At 37.6% G+C, this 15627-nt stretch overlaps 1 protein-coding gene across 2 annotated transcripts; it reads right to left on the reverse strand.

Moving 5' to 3' along the window:
* Positions 1-455: 455 nt before the first annotated feature.
* Positions 456-12445, reverse strand: LOC111565330 (leukocyte elastase inhibitor-like). Of its 2 annotated transcripts, XM_023265363.3 has the most exons (10): positions 12288-12445; positions 10239-10420; positions 6362-6493; positions 4764-4904; positions 4369-4486; positions 3745-3887; positions 2126-2203; positions 1878-1967; positions 1607-1787; positions 456-1452 (listed from the first exon to the last, which is right to left on the reverse strand). In XM_023265363.3, the coding sequence occupies exons 2-10, from the start codon at positions 10413-10415 to the stop codon at positions 1226-1228; spliced, it is 1287 nt and encodes a 428-aa protein (XP_023121131.2). In that variant the 5' UTR covers positions 10416-10420; positions 12288-12445; the 3' UTR covers positions 456-1225. The 2 variants fall into 2 exon arrangements, with proteins under 2 accessions (XP_023121131.2, XP_023121140.2); XM_023265372.3 differs by lacking the exon at positions 6362-6493.
* Positions 12446-15627: the final 3182 nt, after the last annotated feature.

A 15627-nucleotide genomic window follows, 5' to 3' on the forward strand; every position in this document is an offset into this window, starting at 1 on the left:
TACATTTTTTGAAAAGACAGTTCTATAGTCTTGACAATATATAGAGATTGTTGAAAAGCTCCTGATGACAGATCTGTAGGAATGGGTATACATATACCTGAATTTAATGTTCATACATCACAGCCTGACTGACAAATTGTGGGTGGTTTTCAGCAGAAATCTTAGCAATCATTCTTGACCTGCTGTAGATAAAGTACAACCATTCAATCAGAAAAGAGTTACTGATTGAAAATTTACATTGTGTTTTTAAGATTAAAAAGGCCTTTAGGTGATATATGATGAAAATAGTTAGTTGTAAAGAAGAACCAAAATCACTTCTCCAGTGAAATCCAGTGTGATATTAGCTCTTGTACATGATTAAACTACATTATAAACTCCACTGTTTTACATTTGGTTGGACTACATCAGAGAAAATATCAATAAAAACTTTTTTTTAAAAAATGTGACATACAACATTTGCAAACCACACACTTTTATTCCATATTTAAAAACATAGTGGTACACCAAAAGGACCTGGACTCAAAACCAGTTCAAACCTTCATGTAAGTTCTTGTTATCTGTAATCCATATTTATTATATGCATAAAGGTACAGTTAAATGTAATTGAACTTTATGTAACTACCAAAGACATATGCAACTGTTATTGTGATTTCATCGCATCATTCTTTTTTGGTCAAGCAAAAATATAAAACGATGAAATTGCTTGTTTTGTAGATAAAGTGCAGAGAATACTGCAGCCAAAAGGTACAGCTGATGTCTGAGCTGCTGGGTGAAAAAGGCACAATATAAAGTTAAATTCATTAAAAGGATGTAAGGTGTAAGATAAACTAGACAATATGGATGAGATGAACCAGAGTAGAGTGTAAGACTGCAGCAAACAGGGCCATACATGTATTGCAGACATAAAGTAAAGGATGAGATTAGCCTAAACAGTGTTAGAGCTGAATGTTCAGAAAGGCACAGGACAAATTCACAATCATTTATGTGAGAAGCGACACAAGTGAGAGGGATCAGGTTTAGAAGATCCAACACCATCGTTTTTACTCATAATCCTGCTGTTGGAAACATTGGACGGGAACTCAGGGTGTGATTAGCGATAAGAAACTCTAGAGCGATTTTTCTCAACATTCTTCCAGTGATGCAGAATAAAACGTTACACTATTGCAGATTAGATGTGTTGTAACCTCCCTCCGGTTGAGAAACCCTGCTCTAAACAACGACGCGCTCACTCAGGGGAGCAGTATCGGCCAGCAAAGAGGATGCTCATGGAAGGGTTGTGTCGGATGAAGAAGAGGAAGGGGTGGTCTGCGATGAAGGTGGGTGTACGCATGGCGCAGCGCAGCATCATGATGGCAGCGGTGGCAGCAGCAGCCTCAGTTCCCTCCTCGTTGACCTCCACGAAAGCCTTATGGATGACTTTAGACAGCACCAGGTCATTGGCAGGAGACATGCCTGTTAAAGGAGAGAGTGGCAGATGATACTTTAAATAAATATAGTACCTGGCTGGAGTGTAGACAGCATTGATTTGGGAGAACTTCAGTAGCCAGTTAATGGTTTGGCTGCCTGCTCTTTAATGTATCTTATACGATCCAGGAACACGTCATACCAGAGAAGTCACTCTTTGCCATGTCAAAGGCATCCACCATGCCCATGCTGACCAGGATGTTCTTCATGTCGTACTTCTCCTCCATCTTGAATCGAGGCAGGGCCACCTGGACCTCAACTTCATCCATCATGTCTGGACGGGTCCAGTCCACAAATGTCTCATAGGTCAGCTCCTTCTCCAGCTAGGGGGGTGGACACAAAATCAGTCATTCCTTTTTGTGTGTCTTGTAGATTTTGTTTTGTGCCCAAGTGCATAATGTTTGTGTTTGTACCTTCTCCAGGCCTGTTGTACTGTCCTCCATTTCATTGGGGAGGAAGATGAGCATGCTGAGCTCCTTGCCTTTGTAGGGCATCTCTAGGATCTGTCAAACATTTCAAACATGACAGTAAATACACATGCCGGTCTTGCAGCTGTTTGCTTCGTATGTATGAACTAGTTTATAGAATACATGCAAAAAACTAAACCTACACACATTACCCAGACATACTGACTGATGGACTGTATTGATATATGAATTACCTGGCAGTTCGCTTCAGGAATGTAGGTCAAAGGAAACTTAGTTTTCTGGTGCATCATCTTCACGGACTTGGTTTCATTCTGAAAACATGAAACAGAAAAAATGCAAAACCTGAAACTTCTCACCAGTTGGAATCTTTTGCACATCACGTAGTTGCAGTTATGCAGAAGTGCATGGCAGTTTGTAATCATTGAGACATTTGTTGAGTGTGGCCAGAGTTGGACCATATTTCAAACTTTCATGCAGTGGAACCACTGTTTTTCTTTGGTAGCTACTCTTTAACATATTCTACAGTATATTTAAAGCTACATTAAGTGTTTTGGATGTTTGGACTTATTCTATCACAGAGCTCTTCTATGTTGAACTAGAAAGATCGTCTATCAACAGAGCGGTTGGCCTCTGACACCACCTATCAGACACATAGATTGCAGTTCAGACAGCCAGTTTCACCAAATCTTTATTCATGATGGATTTGGCTGAGTAATGACCCACTGGTGGCCTTAAATAAATACCCACCAGTCAGTTAGAACTGAGAAAGCCTTTGGATAAGAGGATAAACACCTCCAAGAACTAAAAACAAGCAAAGATGGATGGATGGATGGATGGATGGATGGATGGTGGGTGGATGGATGGATGGATGGATGGATGGATGGATGGATGGATGGATGGATTTTTCAAAGTTTGTCTGCCTACAAGAGGAGTAAGAAACCAGTGAAACTTGGAGTAGCACTGATCAGGTGGTGAACAAACCACTATCAATGTTAACTCAATTTTTTTCCAAGTTAGCCAACATCAGGAAAGTCTGATCTAGTTTTCAGTTTAATCTTTGCAGTTGCTTTTGCTGTGTTTCGGCCACCTGATGGTTCTACATCTCTAAATGCTGTTTCAGCAAATCACTGTTTATTACTCAGTGTCTTTACTTCTTTTTTTTTTTTTTACAGTGGTGAATATTTTGTCAGTGGACGAAACAACGATTTATCAGGCCACTAAAAAGGCCTGTCTATAACTGATATAAACACCATGTGATCTATTACCCAGAATGGAAGTTTTACAATTTCTTGTTTTCTGAAGCTCATGATTAACACTCATGTTTAAAAAAAACTAAGAAACACATCCTTCTATCGTTTTCTAATCTGCAGTCTACATAATCAGACTTTCACTATAGTGAGGATTTCTGCCCAGACACTGATGTTGAATTCCTTTTTTTCACATTTCTTCTAACAATTTTAATGAAGAAGGTGTAGTAATAATATTATTTCCCTGATTAAATTAGAAATCCATCAGAGAATTCAACCTTTACCCAGACCTCAGAAATAAACAATGTTCTAAAGAGTCGTCTTGCGTTATCTCTTGCCTTCACTGAGCTGTGGTTTGAAGATGTACAGGACACACTTGTTGGGGGCTTTCATATGCCTGCCATTACCTCTCTGAAACAGCTGTACTTCATGGAATAGAAGGACTGAAAAATATATCAATTTCAATGCAATCTGCAAAATCATTCTTTTGATAGTATCTCATGTGGTGATGTTGCATCACGTTTTAAATCTAATACACAATGAATATTGAACTGAAGGTTGACTTGAAAAGATATAATCAAATCATCATTCTGCTGCAGTGTTACCTTGTTGAGTCTAAAGGGAGTGTCACGTGTGGAGCTCTCCTGAAACTGCTTGTTCCAGTTGCCCTTGAAGTAGATGGCATTGACCAGCACCAGCCTGGTCATGCTGTCCACCACACCCTGGGCCAGCACATCCTTAATTTTACCTGGTGAACACAATTGACACATGGGAAGCAATTCCACATATGGTAAAATATAAAATAGTATACTTTCAGTTTGTCACTTCATTAATATTTTCCAGCTCTATTTATAACATAACACATACCAAAACGAAATATTCCTGCCTTTGTACAACAAAATTTGATTAAATCATCACTGATAGATAGATAGATAGATAGATAGATAGATAGATAGATAGATAGATAGATAGATAGATAGATAGATAGATAGATAGATAGATAGATAGATAGATAGATAGATAGATAGATAGATAGATAGATAGATAGATAGATAGATAGATAGACAGACAGACAGATAGATAGATAGATAGATAGACAGACACTTTATTGATCCCACAGCAGGGAAATTTGTTACAACTGCATCTCCAGGTTTTTCAGTTCTACATCAGATTGGATGAAGGAGGTTTGCAGGTCACTTCACACACAGTAAATGTGCGTTTAGATCCACCTTGTGTTCGTTCCTCCACCCAGCTGTTGATGTTGAGCCTGGCTGCTTCATGACTGGTGATGAAGTCCACAGACTCCAGCTCAGCGTTGTAGTGCTTCTTGGTTTTTCCCAAGAAATCCTGGAATCGATCGAACCAAACAACACATTTATAAGTTTAAGTGAACCCCATGCTTCATCTTACTAGAATTAAAAGCTCTTGCAGCCAGAATAGTATTTTACAGTTCCTCCTTTACTTTTTGCTGGTATTGTGGCCTGCAGTCCACTTCCTTATTTATCATTGCTTCTTGAACTGCTTTAACATTCCTCTCTGCTTTTCTCAGTCATGCTAGTTGAAAGAAATGTAAGCAAAACCAAACCCTGTAGGTGAATACCCTGTGGAAAAAAAGCACACACACCTCAACAAACTGGTAGGACTGCTCTCCATAGAGTCTGTTGGCAACACTGAGGGCGTACGGAGCGTCTGATTGGTTCAGCTCACTCAGCAGCTGGCCAAAGTCAGAGTGGACTTCAGCCTTACAAGCATCGGTTTTCAGACACTGTGGACAAAGTAGACACCTGTTACAAACATGCATATTACAATATATTACACTGGAATGATGGCCATCTTCCCTACTAAGTGATGAGACTTGTTTTTTTATACACTACTGTTCAAAGGTTTGGGGTCACTATTTTTGAAAGAAAAACTTTTTTTTACAGTGAAGATAACATTAAATTAATCAGAAATACAGTCTACATATTGTTAATGTGGTAAATGACTATTCTAGATGGAAACGGCTGATTTTTAATGGAATATCTCCATAGAGGTACAGAGGAACATTTCCAGCAACCATCACTCCTGTGTTCTAATGCTACATTGTGTTAGCTAATGGTGTTGAAAGACTAATTGATGATTAGAAAACCTTTGTGCAGTTATGTTAGCACATGGATAAAAGTCCGCAAATAATAATGAATAAATGACACCAAACTTTTGAACGGTAGTGTATTTATAACTCTTTGGTGTTTCATGCTATGTATGATGGTGGACAACCAGTATTAGAGTAGAGCTGTTCACCTAAAACATGACAGAAATAAATCTATAAAAACAAACAGTCAGGCATCTAAAATATGAGCACCAGCACACATTTTAGAACAGCACAGAACTGCTCTATAAAGATCTAAAAGGTAAGAAATCGATAACTTAAACTTTCTCATCACTTAGGGGGTAAAGTGACACATTTTGTATGTGCTGGTGTATTTCTTTACAGTAATCTCGTGCAGCAGTTAAATCCCACATGAACCATGTACTGTAGTAATGCAGAAAATCCCAACATTGACTGGAAAGCAGGGAAAAAGAAAAAACGGACATGTTAAAGTAAAGAGAATGCCATTAACTGTGACTTCAGAGAACCCGAGGCTGAAGGAGACACATGCCATCCCTCCACCATGCTATTTGTGTGGTTATCCTCCTATTAAGAAGGGATGTTTTTGATAGTGTGCATCCAAATCAGCATGACATTAGCCATTATCTTCCGTCAACATTTCTAACAAGGCTTGCTAAATTTGGTATTATCCACATACGAGCGCGCTATCAGAAATAACCAGGTTAAATTACGCATATAAAAGGAAATCAGCGTGACAATGTGTTGTCAAAATTTGAGGACAAAGGATCATTTCTAGCAGCTGCTGTTAAGAGATAATAAAGCCACACACAGGGAGGTCATAAAGGGATAAGACTGTTCCTGTGTGTTGTGTAACATTATGAGCTTGGAGCTGTTGGACACAAACTAAACCTTAGGTAAACGAGGGCTGCTCCATGAAACTGCTGTTTTTCCCGTCACACAGGTGAAGACAGCAGCATATAGGAGATAAGAAAGGCAAACAGAATGCAGAAAAACAAGTCTCTCTCTCTCTCTGGAATCACATTTTCTCTGTCTCCAACAATCCCCTCACCACAGGGCACCACCCATACCAAGTGTTAGTAACATGCCCTCCTGTTAGTGAATGATTCCTTTACTGTTGACTCTTTGATCTTCAGCAGGCCAGGTGGTAGAGTGAACGGGTTATGCTGCTGCTGCTGCATCTGCATTTGCATCTGCATTGGCGGTTCTGCCTGCTGTGGTTCCTTTGGCTTGGTAAAACAGAGAACCTGGGGGTCCAGGTGGTAGTGCTGACTGTTAGGTTGGATATCATTTGTTTGTAGCTGTGTGCAATAGGTTTCCATCCATCCTGATGTGTGGGCTGAGTTCCACAGGCATTACATTTTACAGTACGACCCCCTCATATTTTTTGTTTAATTCAAGACCCCCTGCAATGAAAATCAAGTTTTTAACTTTGCTAACATGTTCACATGGGTTTTTATACACTAGAGCAGGGGTGTCAAACCCATCCTAGTTCAGTTGCCACATTCAGCCTAATTTGGTCTGAAGTGGGTCGGACCAGAGAAATCACAGCATAATAACCTATAAATAACCACATTTCCAAATGTTTCCTTTGTTTTACTTCAAAAAAAGTATGTTTTGAAAATGTTCAAGGAATTAAGGAATGATCTTTTTACAAAACATTATGAACAATCTGAAATTTCTGAAGAAAAACTAATTCTATTTCAACAACATTATGCCTCAGTTTATCATTCACACTTTATAACTTACAGATCACACAGTGTCTACAAAGGAACAACACATTTAGTCACGGGTGTCTGGAAATGAATGATATACTATTTTACTTTATGATCAAAACGGCAAAAGTCAGACAAAAAAAAGACAAAAAACAACATAAACACAAAATATCACAAAAATGAGACACAAAACAACAAAAAACAATGATTTATGATCAAAAGTACAAAAAAGACAAAAATAAGAACATTTTTTATAAAAATGAGACAAAACGACAAAAGTGAGAAAGCAACAAAAAAGTAAACAAACGATGCAAGCGAGACAAAAAGGAAACACAAAATGAAAAAAAACGCGAAACAAAACAACAAAACCATGAGACGAGCAACATAAGTCAGACAAAAAAGAAAATAAACAACAAAAACAAGACAAAATATTCCAAAAATGACACAAAATGACAAAATAACAATGATTTATGATCAAAACGACAAAAAAGGACAAAAAAACAAAAATACAAAATATTCCAAAAAGGAAACACAAAATGACAAAAACGAGAAACAAAACAACAAAAATATGAGACAAATGACAAAAGTCACACAAAAAAAGACAACAAAAACAAGGCAAAATATTCCAAACTGAGACAGAAAACAACAAAAGAACAATGACCAATCTAGTATTTTACTTTATGATCAAAACAACTTGTGATGGTCTAGAAATTATTTGAAATGTATCGTTTTACAAATTTACAATCTACAGTTAATATCTGTCTGTCTGTAATTTTTATACTTTCCAAGTCGTCACGTGGGTCGGATTGGACCCTCTGGAGGGCCGGTTTTGGACCGCGGGCTGTATGTTTGACACCCCTACACTAGAGGATGCATCATTAGCGATACAAGCAGTCAGCATCAGGGTGGAGTATTTCCACCAATTGCAGTTCCAAAAACACAGACTCAAACTTCCAACGTTTAACGTGACAGAACAAAAGTAAGGAACTGGTTTTGCAGGGTGGAGCTTTCTGTGTCATTATTCTTCTTCAGAAGCAGTTCGTGGTTGAAACATGTATGGCTAAATTACTCCAAAATTACAACATGCCAAAGTAGTTTTGCAGAGTCGTAGGCGAATGGGTGTGCTTGAGCTGCAGTCAAGCTTTTTTGTAGAAATGTAGGGATTATTTTAAAGGGAAAAAAATGCAACTTTGATACACAGAGATAAGTTTAATCAACAGCTTTAACACTTCTATACAGCTGTGGGACAGTCTCAGCTTTAGCACAAAGAAACAGAGAGATGATGATTGTAGTTACATATTATAATAATCCAAATATCACCTTCAAATATACACTAATCACCTGTAAATGTACTCAGCTTCCCTACATGCATGCCCTACATAAATTCGAGTAGCTGCACTGGCATATTCAGACACAGCCTTTTGTACTCTTCCAAGCAGAGGTGCTGAAGAGTAATCACACCCAACAATGTTGTCAGGTTGTTCTGACAACACTCTGAGTACACGTGTAAGTTACAATGTATGAACTTCAACCTGTGGAGCTCTAGGGTAACACCATTTACAACTGCTGGTAAGTTGCTCTTTAAAACTTACTTGCAACAGCTGACAGAGAGCTAAAAGTGAAAAGAAATGGTCTTAAACCTGGAACAAATTCCTAATTTTGGCAGCAAAAAACTGCACTTGTCTTTCATTTGTTTTAAGAATAATAATTTCATGTTGTCTTTGAGTAAGCCATCTAGACACTGAGAAATTATGTGCATTGCAGGTCTCAGCATGTGCACATTTCTAAACCAAACTGAACCATCAGATTGTTCTGACAAGTTCTGCAAATGTGAGTGATGTCATTGGTGACCCATACATTTCTTATTCCCATGAACAGATTGCAGTATCTGTAGAGCAACTGTTGGCCAGCTGCCTAATGATCAAGTTAGAAGAAATCAGTTCACAGTCAGACTTTCTGGTAAGTTGCAGCTGAAAGAAAATTCTCACAGCAATCTGATGTTACTTTCACCTCTGCTTTCACAATCACAAAGTCATGCATGGCCACAATTCATCACAACTCCTGACTGAAGCTGAATTGCATCAATCAGTTGGATTTCGTCTTGTTGCTGACAAAATCTGACTAACATGGAAACTGATTCACCTCACACTCATCTTTAAAACTTTCCTTAACACTCCCATTGACACTGGTTCTGTCACATTTTCTGTCTGTCTACCCGCCCTGCTCTGGCTCTTAGTACAGCTGCAGGCATCACATCTTATCCCATTAGGTAGTAGTGGCACCCTATTTGGAACAACTACAACCTGTATGTGCAAAATAAAATTAACCGATAACAGTTTGTCTCCTTCTTTTAAACAGCGAACTGTCCCTGATCCTGTCGAACAGAAGACATAAAAGCACAAATAGGGCAAACCACAAATTAATACCTGCCAATTTAATGTACTCCCACTAGCATTTTATCACTATTGACTGTCATGATGCTCTTGAAGAAACTGCTTTAAACTTTATGTTGTAAATGCTGTCAATATAATCATTTCTAATGACTGGAGTTGTTTCTTTACCCCAGCATAGATCACAAGTTAGGCCCTTACTGTCCCACCTGCTTCACTTATGTGGATGTGGCATTGCTCAAAACATCAGGAAACATTGTTCTTTTTGCACAATGCCTAGTTACACCAAAATTCCAGCTAACTGCAGCGCATGTCTGTGGTGCAATAGTTACCCTTATGCTCTAAAGATGACCCCTAATTTCATAGGTGTGACTCAACTTTGACAAGGGCTCACCAACAAAGCCCAGCCAGACAGACAAGTTGACATGTCTGCTGCACATAATGCTGACGGATAACATGTACTGATTATTTCAATGTACATAAATCTTTATTGCCCTCACACCTCCGTGTTATGCGTCATGTTCCTATAGTAACACAACACAACTGCCCTTCATAAATCTGTGTAGGAGTCTGAAAAGAACAGATCTTTGTCATTTTTGCTGACAGTGGAAGAAAAACTGGTGATTCATACGGAATGGAGGCTGTCACACCCTCAGAACTCCTCTTTAGCTTCCATTCATATCAAATTCAAAGCATTCCCGTCATGGAGCTTTACTGTTAAGCATTGTTTGTCTTAAAGTGATGCTGAGTAATTTGTTAAGGTAAACTCAGAAGACACACTCTGCCTCACAAACCAGACTGATACAGGTGCACCCACCTGTAGTGCTATCAATGTTCAGTTGTTACTTCTACTAAAAACAGTTGTTGTGTAAGTGAAGGTGCTGTACCTTTGACATCTCTGCTTCTGTGTTGCCCCCCGCCCCCAGCATCACCATAGCCAGGGCAGAAGAGATGCTGAAGGGGGAGTAGAAGAGATTTGCTGTCTTGTCATTATCGCTGAGGGTCTTGAACAAAGCCAGAGAGAATTTGGTGTTGGCCTGAGCTAGGGGGCTTGGTGATGCCATTGTTTCTGGGACAAAGAAAGCATAGAGCGTTAGTTTTTGCGTTGCAAACTTAGATTCTATTCAAGTATTTTGTTCTCTAGTTGGATCAATTTCTTTAATCTTCTGTGAATATAGAGATGGGCAACAAGTTAAAGGAATTCCTTAAATCCAACACTGAAAGGATTTGGTGGCTCTGGTGACCTGTGGGGGGCATTTTGCTGCCAAGGTTTGGGTTCACTTGTTTATTTATAGGGAAGCATCACTGCAAATTGATCCAAAGTTATTGTGAATGATCATCTTTATCCTGTTATGAAACACTTCTGCCCAGATAGGAGTTCCATAGAACATGAAGGGGCACTGAACGGTTTGATGACAATGATGTGAATCATATGTACAGTCAGAAGATCTCAACCCAAGTGAGCATCTATGACAGATTTTGGGCCGATAAGTTGGGCAGCACCCTTTACCACCATCATCAAAAACACCAAATGAGGAATATCTTTTGGAATAATATAGTTCTTCCTTGAATTCTTCAGTGGAATTCCTGAGATTTACAGAATAAACGTCAAGGAGAAATGAAGCTGCTCTGGTGGCATGTAGTGGCAAACACAAGACACTTGATGTTGGCTTTTCAGATTCAGAATTAAAATAAGATAAGATCTACTTTATTCATCCCGGAGGAAATTATTTTGCCAGAGTACAACAAACAATAAACAAAGGTTAGTGGAATATACACAATTACACAGAGGTTAGTAGTAAAATAGAAATAACAAAGAATATGAAGTACAAAATGCAAAGTACAAAATATAAATTTCTAAAAGTGTTTGTGTGAAGTGACACAGTGTGTAAAGTGTCTGAATCTGAATTAGTTTTACTGGCTAAATATGGATATCCATGCAAGGATATTGACTGTTTCTGTCTTTGCTCTCTAAGTACTGAGTAAAACGCACACATTTCTAAAAAGAGTATCAGGTTACTGAGAGGAAATCAGTGTTTAACTATAACACCAGGAGAAGTGTCAGGACTGTCAACTCTAACTTCCAGTCAGCACCTCACAAACAAGGACCATAAACACATAACTGTAAATATGTCAACACTGCACATCACACAGACTGCACATTCTCTGTGTGAATGCACATCTTCACTTTTGCACATCTCTACCTCTTGCACTGTCTACATACCATAAATACGTCCTATTACCTGTTTGTTCTTGTATATTATAGTTATACCTTGTATTTGTTGTATTATTTCTTTTACCTACTTTAACATTTTCTATTTATAAAGCCTGGTGGACAGTCTCTGCGTTTCACTGCCATACTGCATGTGTATGTGACGAATAAAAAAATCAAATCTAAAGTCTTGATGTTGGTTTTTCAGAATCAGAGTTACAATCTGAATCAGTTTTACTGGCTAAGTATGTATATCCAGCCAAGGATGTTGACTGTTTTTGTCTCCGCTCTTAAAGTACTGATTAAACACACACACACACGTTTCTAAAAAAGAGCAACAGAGTACAGAGAGGAAATTAGTGTTAGAAGAAGATATGTGTGAAAGTGCATGTTTAAAGTGAATCAACAGTTAAGTGCAAATTGTGTGGATTGTGATTATAGAGGAATAACTACAGCTCTTACCAGTAAGTACAGCGTTTTTAACATTTTACATACATACGACAGGTGGATGACAATACAATGGAGCAGACAGCAGAGTTGCAAGAAATACAATAACAGCCAAATACTTAATTTTGTAAATACGCTTTCGAGAAAGTGTTCAGTGTCTGACTCTACTGTAGAATATTGTAGAAACACAGTTTAGTTCGTACACAGAAACTACTCAGTGCTCCATTATAAGCTACACTAACGCACACGAATTGAAGGAGACACGCCTTTTACTTACTGACAGGAGATTTCCTTGTGGTCCTTGAGCGATTGGAAGTCTTTCCGCGACAGGAAGACTTGTGTTCGAAGCATTTGGTTATATTATTTACGTCGACACACCCAGAAAACCTGAACACATCAGCTTCCGCATTCTCCTCCTTCACTGGACGGAAGCCGAGTGGATACAAACCCGAGTTAGGTAAAGTTGGCAAGATATTCACAGATTCGGACTTCCGGCCTCAATAACTCATGGGATATACGTTGTAAAACATAAACAATGCCTCTTTCAAATCGTTGTAAGCTAGACAATGTGCTACAAGGCCAGTTTTATCAAAAGTCGCTGTCTTTCAAGCTGCAGAAATAACATCGATGTCTATGAGCAGCTGGCTGTGCGACGAGTGAACAGGGACCGTCTGCAAATAGCAAAACCGCTGCAGCAGCGAAGAGAGACACTACACAAATATTCAATAACTTAACTTTTATACACTGTAGCGTCACCAAATTTACTGGAGCCATCAATTGTGTCTTGCTGGTCATACTACAAGTCTTGGTTTGATACTAAATACAAAATCTGAATGTTAAGGAATTTTCATTATTTAATTATTATTTTATTAGTCATAAAATTCAATAACGTCACTCTTATATACTGTAGAGTCACCAAAATCATGGGAGCCATCAATTGTGTCTTGTTAGTCATACTGCAACTCTTGGTTTGATGCTAAATACAAAATCTGAATTTTAAGGAATTTTTATTATTGTCTTATTATTTTATTAGTCATAAAATTCAATAACTTCACTCTTATATACTGTAGTGTCACCAAATTTACTGCAGCCATCAATTATCTCCTGCTGATGATACTACAACTCTTGGTTTGACACTAAATAAAAAAATCTGAATTTTGAGCAATTTTTATTATTTAATTATTATTTTATTAGGCATAAAATTCAATAACTTCACTCTTATGAATTGCAGTATCACCAAAATCACTGGAGCCTTCAATTATCTCCTGCTGGTCATACTACAACTCTTGGTTTGACGCTAAATACAAAATCTGAATTTTAAGGAATTTTTATTATTTTATTATTATTTTATTAGTAACAAAATTCAATAACTTCACTCTTGTTTACTTTAGTGTCACCTAAATCACTGGAGCCTTCAATTATCTCCTGCTGATCATACTACAACTCTTGGTGTGATATTAAGTACAAAAGTTGAATGTTAAATAATTTTTATTCGTAATAAAATTCATTAACTTCACTCTTATGTACTGTAGTGTCACCAAACTCGCTGATGCCATTAGTTGTCCCCTGACTGTCATAGTACAACCCTTGGTTTGATGCTAAATACAAAATCTGAATTTTAAGGAATTTTTATTGGTAATAAAATTCAATAACTTCACTCTTATACATTGTATTGTCACCAAAATCAGTGGAGCCATCAATTGACTCCTACTGCTCATACTACAACTCTTGGTTTGATATAAAAACATTCTTTCATAATTTTAATGAATTTTATTATTATTTTATTAGTAATTCAATTCAATAACTTCACTCATGTACTGTAGTGTCATCAAATTCACTGGAGCCATCAGTTGGCTCCTGATTGTCATACTACAAGTCTTGTTTTGGTTATTATTAATTCCTTAAAATTCAGATTTTTGATTTATTACCAAACCAAGACTTGTAGGATGACAATCAGGAGCCAACTGATGGCTCCAGTGAATTTGATGACACTACAGTACATAAGAGTGAAGTTATTGAATTTTATGACTAATAAGATAATAATAAAATAATAAAAATTGCTCAGAATTCAGATTTTTGTATTTAGTGTCAAACCAAGAGTTGTAGTATGACCAGCAGGAGACAATTGAAGGCTCCAGTGATTTTGGTGATACTACAATTCATAAGAGTGAAGTTATTGAATTTTATGACTAATAAAATAATAATAAAATAATAAAAATTCCTTAAAATTCAGATTTTTTTATTTAGCATCAAACAAAGAGTTGTAGTATGACCAGCAGGAGACAATTGATGGCTGCAGTAAATTTGGTGACGCTACAGTGTATAAAAGTTAAGTTATTGAATATTTGTGTAGTGCCTCTCTTCGCTGCTGCAGCGGTTTTGCTATTTGCAGACGGTCCCTGTTCACTCGTCGCACAGCCAGCTGCTCATAGACATCAATGTAATTTCTGCAGCTTGAAAGACAGCGACTTTTGATAAAACTGGCCTTGTAGCACATTGTCTAGCTTACAACGATTTGAAAGAGGCATTGTTTATGTTTTTACAACGTATATCCCATGAGTTATTGAGGCCGGAAGTCCGAATCTGTGAATATCTTGCCAACTTTACCTAACTACAAACCCGCCGTTGCTCGCTTCCGCCCTCCCCGATAAAGTTAGTTCCCAAGAAATGGTGACTGTTCCTGGTATTCACAGGGTTCTGTTTTTGTGGCTTGAGACAAAGAAGGTTTAATATTAAAATGACCAGACACTGAAATGATTTATGAAATAAATATCGGCATTGATTTTTAGGACAATGTAAAAATGAAATGCAGTTACCAAACATTTATCATGTACAGCTAATATTCAGCTTGCTAAAAAAAAAAAACCCACCAACAAATGACGAAAAATGATCATATATTGCATAAAAATGTTAACTCTGAATTTTAACTTTTTCTTAACAATGCCATGTCAAAATTAGTGACACCCCTTGAAATTGCAAGATTTTTTTGAGAAACTAAATAATGATTCCCAACACAGTCGCAGTCAATACTGTTATTTTGAGGTCTAGTAATTGTTTCTGAGTTGGTGTTGGTGCCAGAGTTAGATAACTTTTGCAAGGCTGTTCAGTTTTGCTTTGGCTCCTGAGTTTAACAGGAGCCTCATATTACTACGATGGAACTATTGCTCTAAGCTCACAGTGGAAGTTACACAAAGTAGTGCTACAGATGCATCCCACTAAACATTAGATGTCTGATGGACGTGCAGATCACATCCACATTGCATCCGTTGGCCAATAGTATATGTCTGCAGAGCCGGAGGCAGCACGGAGAGGGCTGTTTGTTTTTATAACGTTTTATTTGTTTAAAGTTCTAAACATTTGTATCTATGCATGTCAGGGAGTCATAGAGCTAATTTACCTTTGTGTGCTTGTTTATTTAATTTTTATTTTTATTTAATGTTATTGTATAAAATATAAATATACATCTGCCTCCAGAGTTGTCTGTATGTATTGCCTCTTTCCTACCTTTCAGATTGTGCTATTTGAGATCTCAACACCACAAAGGCCATTACATGATTCCATTATTATTTAATCTGATAATTACACAGTTTGTCCAAATGCAAGTTGTTATGGAATTA

Source organism: Amphiprion ocellaris, chromosome 22, assembly GCF_022539595.1.
Source record: "Amphiprion ocellaris isolate individual 3 ecotype Okinawa chromosome 22, ASM2253959v1, whole genome shotgun sequence".
Classification (NCBI taxonomy): domain Eukaryota; kingdom Metazoa; phylum Chordata; class Actinopteri; family Pomacentridae; genus Amphiprion; species Amphiprion ocellaris.